At 36.9% G+C, this 6,000-nt stretch overlaps 1 protein-coding gene across 1 annotated transcript in view; it reads left to right on the plus strand.

Moving 5' to 3' along the window:
- The window catches only part of bmp1a (bone morphogenetic protein 1a), an 82,389-nt gene that overhangs the window by 59,466 nt on the left and 16,923 nt on the right, over positions 1-6,000 (plus strand). Inside the window, exon 7 of the mRNA XM_066714475.1 lies at positions 1,496-1,620. Within this exon, the coding sequence (XP_066570572.1) occupies positions 1,496-1,620 (125 nt within the window). The remainder of the gene's footprint in view (positions 1-1,495; positions 1,621-6,000) is intronic.

The raw sequence follows: 6,000 nt of genomic DNA on the forward strand, positions 1-6,000 counted from the left end.
CCTGTACCTGTTATGGAACCAAAACAAAACATGAAATCTGTACTGTCCACTTATTGTATGTTTTTGCTAGTTTGTTTAGGACATTTTAAAGACTCTGGAAATACAGTAGGTCCCTCTTCCCCTTTTGAAGTTTTGACAAGCAGATGACCAAGGCTTTTTCTACAAAATAATCACATGATTTAGTTATGTATTTATTGATTTTCAGTTAATGAAAGTATTTAAATATTGTATTACGGCCTGTACTATCCATGGGGCTTAATGCTTGACATTCACTTTAAATTATTTTGCAATTACGGGCACAAATGAGTCCTTGAATTGGGATGGCAAAGTCTGAATTGTCCTCCCATTTCAATTGTACTGGTTGCATACCCTTATATATTACTTACTGGGTAGTCTCTTTTGAGGCAAATGTACTGATTGACTAAGGTAGTAACAAGCTTGAGTGTAACAGCAGGCATCACTTTAACTAGAACTATATCCATGAACAAACCTTTCCATCATATAGAAGCAATGTTACTGCTCCACAAGCTGTTTTGGACACAAATGCTTCTTAATGTTGCAAGCAGCTTCTATCAAAATGTGTGACCCATTTTCTATTATTTCTTGAGAATAATTTCTTTCGACAGACTGCTGGTCTGCAGTCGTGAGAGTTCCTTGGAAAAAGACAATTTTCGATTTATGATCTTTCCATTTACTGTGGTGAAGATCTAGATAAAATCTGTTCCGTTTCAGCATTTCGGATTTTCTTAGATCTGTTCTTTGTTCTAGAAATAGTTATTGCCAACTTTTTCCAGCTGTTTTGAGAGCTGGGCAGTGAACAATAGACTGTACATTCCCGGGGTAGAATTCAGCTGGGGACCCTGCAAAGCATTACATGGCATTACATTGAAGCATTGAAGTAACGATTAATACATTTCTACTTACGCTTACGTAAACTACCCTGCCTAGAACCTTCCACCGTATTTCATACCAGACATTAGTTTAAATCAATTCAGTTAGGGTTTCTCTACATTGTGCTCATTTGCTCTTTTGTAAAATGTTTTTATCGGAAAGTTTATGGACACAAAATAAATGTCACCCTGTGTAAGGTAATCTGCAAAGATGTATAATAATAATAATAGATAATGTGTGTGCTTTGTCTCACTCCTGCTATAGTAGTCTAGTATAGCTAGACGAAACCTTAGACCTACCTGGGAATCTTACAATCCTGTACACTACTGCGTATTGATTTAGAAGTAGAAGAAAGTGGTTTCTGTTCTTAAAATAAACCATGATAGAATAAAAGTTGGTCAAAGTTTTGATTTGGTCTGGGGCCAAATGGTTGAAAGTGGTTAAAAAGGGGCGTGGTGATTTATAAACGAATGATCAACATGTTCTCCTAAATTAAGAGACTTCAAAAATACGTATGGATAACTTCTCATCTATGTAGATGTTCCTGTAGTTGGTCCTTTTGTTCACCTCATTTTCTTTTGTTTTTGTATGCTCTCCCCTGTAGAGGCATCTTCTTGGACACCATCATGCCTCGCTACGATGTGAACGGAGTGCGCCCCCCCATCGGTCAGAGAACGAGGCTCAGTAAAGGAGACATTGCACAGGCTCGCAAGCTCTACAAATGCTCAGGTAAGAGGGCCAGATGTTACCAGCAAGAGTATCTGAAAAGTTACCAACGAATATAAATTGTTCAGCCCATCTTCCTCCTTCAGCTGCTTGTAGCTGATTTGTTTCTCAAGCTCTCATCCAGGGGTTTCTTGGTTTCGCTATAACCTTGTCTCTTGAAGGTCATTTCTGCCCATCTCTTTTCTGTACTGTCCATTCTTGCTACCTACTCCTTCTGCGTGTAATACTAGTAATCAGGGACTTAATCTAACTAGGTCTGGGGTTTTAAACTATTTTCCAGGAGAACTACTTTTTGTTATTTAGACTTTCTTTATTGATGATCACTCAGTTGCTTCACCTTATTGAACTGTTCTGTGACCCCTTGCATAAAACACCTTGAAAATTTTAACTTTTCCCTTAACCAACATGTAGAAGTAAATGTGTTGAGGTGCTTTGTCCAATACCTTTAAACACAAGCTATCACTTAGGAGAGGAAATTAAGAGGGGAACTTTTCATTTTGGGCAGCTGGCCACAGGAATTCAAGTCATCAGGCCCCTGCAAAACTTACAGTGCTTATCGTGGCAGCGTTTGGTGCAATGTCTACTGCACAAGCGGTTGTCTGTTGGGCTGAAGTGACCAGACACAACATGAATCAGAGATGTATAACAAGACATTTATTCCCATTTCCCATCTCTAATTTTAGGCATCTGTATCATACATTTGTAATTTTCAGCCATCCTGTATTTTGAAACAGAATCTCATTACTATATTTACAGTACTTTCTATGCCATCAGTAACTTAGAATCTTATTTAACCTTTATTTTGTTTTGTTACTTTAAATGTAAAGCGTGCAAAGTGTATTCATAAATCATAGGTGAATCTGTGGACGACACGGAAATACGTAATAAATTGTTCTACCCAAGATAAATATTTTGGAAAGAAAGTAAAATACGTATCCTAGTAAAATATTTTTCTAAAACTGCATTTATTTTATTAATAATCTATATGTGTTAATATTATTACTGATACCAACAAATCTCCTAATTTTTGTGTCCCAGCCTCTAAATTTCTTGGATGACAAAATAAATGAAAATTAAGATATAGAGTAAATAATACTTCCATCTGAAAGTCTGAGTTGCTGGCCAAAGCTGGAAGTGTGTTTTGTACAGTTGGAATGCATATCCTTCCACCAGCTTATTTTTTATATTTTTACTTTAAAAAAGTTTTTTGTAGGAGCTGGTTTCAGAGGGGTAGCAGCTGCTGGTGATGAGACAGTTTCCTTAGTAACTGTGGTCGCGTCCCCCTAGACAGCTGGGGGAATGTAAATAGTCCGAAGGACAGAAGTGTTCCTCTCGTCTCTAAGCACGGCAGAGTGCTGAATCTGTGCTAATTTGAATGCCATCGAAGTGCCAAATTGTTTGAAATTAATCAGGATGAAAATTGAGCAGAACAAAATATTCATAATTTATTTACATGTCTAAAAGGTGACCTAGTGTTTCCAAAATACTGTACTCAAGTCCAAAAAGTGAAAAGTAGACCTATAAATAAATAAAAATCCTTCCTGCATAGCAGAGAGATGTAGCTGGTAATCTCAACATCATCTTGCATGGCAGTTAGAGCAACCACAATAAAAACGTTATTGTATGTGATGCATTGCATACATTACAAAACCCTTATGCTATGGTTTTCTCTTCTTTGGGAAAGGCATATTTTCCATGCAATGTTTCACTAAAGGACACTTTAGGCTAAATTATTGTTCATTGCTCTTTTCATCTCGTTGCGTAGTGAAATACAAATGTTAGCCGATCCTCGTAACTAATCACCGCTCACCTTAATCACCTTAAAAAGTAAATCGTTCACACTGATTGGATTAAATAATTGGACTCCCATTCATCTCCCAGTGCACCCAGTGGCAGTGGTATTATGTGTTTTAAGATACTTTAAGAACTTTGTAGTTATACCATGAGTCCTTTCATTCATTCAATTTGGCTTTTGGTCGTACAACATTGTACATTATTCATTTTAGATCATACCAACGTAATCCAAAACAGTAGGTATATTTTAAAATGTCGTCTTCAGTGAAGTGCACATTTTAAAGTAAATGTAATGACCTTTTCATTACTTTTTCAATTCTTCCTAATCTGTTTTTATCCCACTCTTAACAAGTCAACACCCAAGATAAATTATGATAATAAGCAACACATGTTGGCTGTATTCAATCTTAAAAAAAATATATATATATATATATATATATACAAATGTCTTTTATACAGACTAATAATTTCTAACTTCTTCCTAAACCACTAATTGTGCAACTTGATATCCACCCATTGATAACTTGGAACCTTTTTTTACATGTTTTTCTATATCCAAAGCAGCTGCTGCTTTTTGTTTTTCGGTTTCATAAACCTAATCTTTTAAAGTGGGAGTTCTGAGGGTGGATGAATCTGATAGCAAAGACTGATGGGAAAAGTGTAATTTTCGACTTAATTCTAGATTCCACACAGATGTTAGTAAGTAGTCCTGTAATGTGCTTGATTAGATTTCAGGAAGAAATGCCCCAGTGAGTTATTTGAAATCATATCACAACTGGGCAATAAAAAAAAAAATGAACCTGATGACCCTTACCCATTCTACATCTGCATTACACTACACTAGAAACCGATATATTATTGGGCCAATTGAAATGGAGGGCAAGGGATGAAAATGACTAAGCAGAGTGAAAGGGAAGGACCCAGTTCAAATTAATTATACCCCTTTTCTACTGGTATATCCGACCAGACCCAAAACCAGGCTGGTGCGGTGCGACATGTTATCCACTGGCAGTTTTGTTGAGCCGACCCTGAGCCAGGCACGCAATTCTTGACGTCTACAGAATGCGACGTCATTGACATCAGCTGGGGAATTGCAGTGGAAAAACGTCTGATTCAGGGTCGGGTCGGATGTACCAGTGGAAATGGGCAATAGTAGCTGGAGAAGTAGACCACAACAGCTAAGTCAGTGCAGCGGCTGCAGCTGAATCAGTAGGCAATGGGGATCTAGGGCAGGGGGATAAACGGATAACAACATCAATATTATTTTCTAATGGGGATGTTAATAATTTATAATTTAAATGTTAATAAAATTTCCGTTTGAGCAATTTAAAACTATTTTTAGGTGAGATTTTTATACGTCTTGTGGTATGAAGCATTATAGTTATTAATGTGTGTGTCACTCTCATGATAATTATTTGGGTTATTATATTTAGGTGGAAATCTGCATTTTTACATTTACATTCAACAGGTTAATGTTTGTTTGAAGCCCTACTGTTTACATGAGTCAGACCCTGACACAGCACAGCTGCCTTTTATTAAATTCATGATGATTCAGCCTGACCATAAGCTATTGTTTCTATGTTTTGCTATATTTATAGTCTGTAGCTAAAACAACTGAGTTACAACTGAATTTTAGTGCTACTCTACTTGTTCAATCATGACAATTCAGTGTTGTATTAGTTTACAGCAATAGCTGTAGGGGTCAGGTTTTTATTATAATTTTGTATTAATATTTCTTAGCAGATGACTTTCATAAGTACCCAGGGCTATGTACAGTTTTTCACAGGAAACATTTCAAAACATTATGAAGGGCAGTAAATACAATCAGTACAAAATACAATAAGCATCTTGGTACAAATGAGCTAACAAGTGCAAACATAATAGTATCCCTGGTATGTGCTAAGAGGTGGAGTAGGCATTCTACAATGTGCAATTTCAGTTTTACCAAAGATCCCCCTACGGATTATTCACATGGATGAGATCCCAGTGAGGCAAGGAGTTCAGGTGATGGAGTTCAGGGGTGGAAACAGTGTGTTGTGAATTATGTATTGATGAGGCATAACTGTAAAGCTAGAAGATGATAGATCCCTTCTTATATTTCTGAGGTGAAAAGTGTGTCTAAGCGAGTCTGTAGGCCAGATGCTAGAATGTGACGTGGCTCTGTGTCGGGGGTTCTAAGGGGGTGTACAGCTGCCTAGAAATTTTGAAGTTGCACAAACTGTAAGATAATGCCCCCCCACCCTCTCCTCTACCCAATCTTTCCAGAATTCCTACGAAAATGTCAGCCTTGTGCAATCCAGATCTTGTATTAATGCTTCACGTGCAGAAACGTGCCTGATGGTTCTGAGCCATGTGTTTTTTTTTTTTTTTTTTTTTTTTTCTTCTAAGATGTGGTTTTATTAAAAGCACAAACAAGGCTGAATGTCTTAACACTTCTCTTGATTTTAATTAATACCAAACAGCCTTTGAGTGTTAACGACATGCTTGACAATTCTCAGCAATTGTTCCTATCCTTTCCTTTCGTCAACATTGTTGTTTCTGGGTGATTGTAAACTAAATCCAGTTTTCTTTGTGACATTAAGATCCTGT

This window comes from Amia ocellicauda, chromosome 9, assembly GCF_036373705.1.
Source record: "Amia ocellicauda isolate fAmiCal2 chromosome 9, fAmiCal2.hap1, whole genome shotgun sequence".
Lineage (NCBI taxonomy): Eukaryota > Metazoa > Chordata > Actinopteri > Amiiformes > Amiidae > Amia > Amia ocellicauda.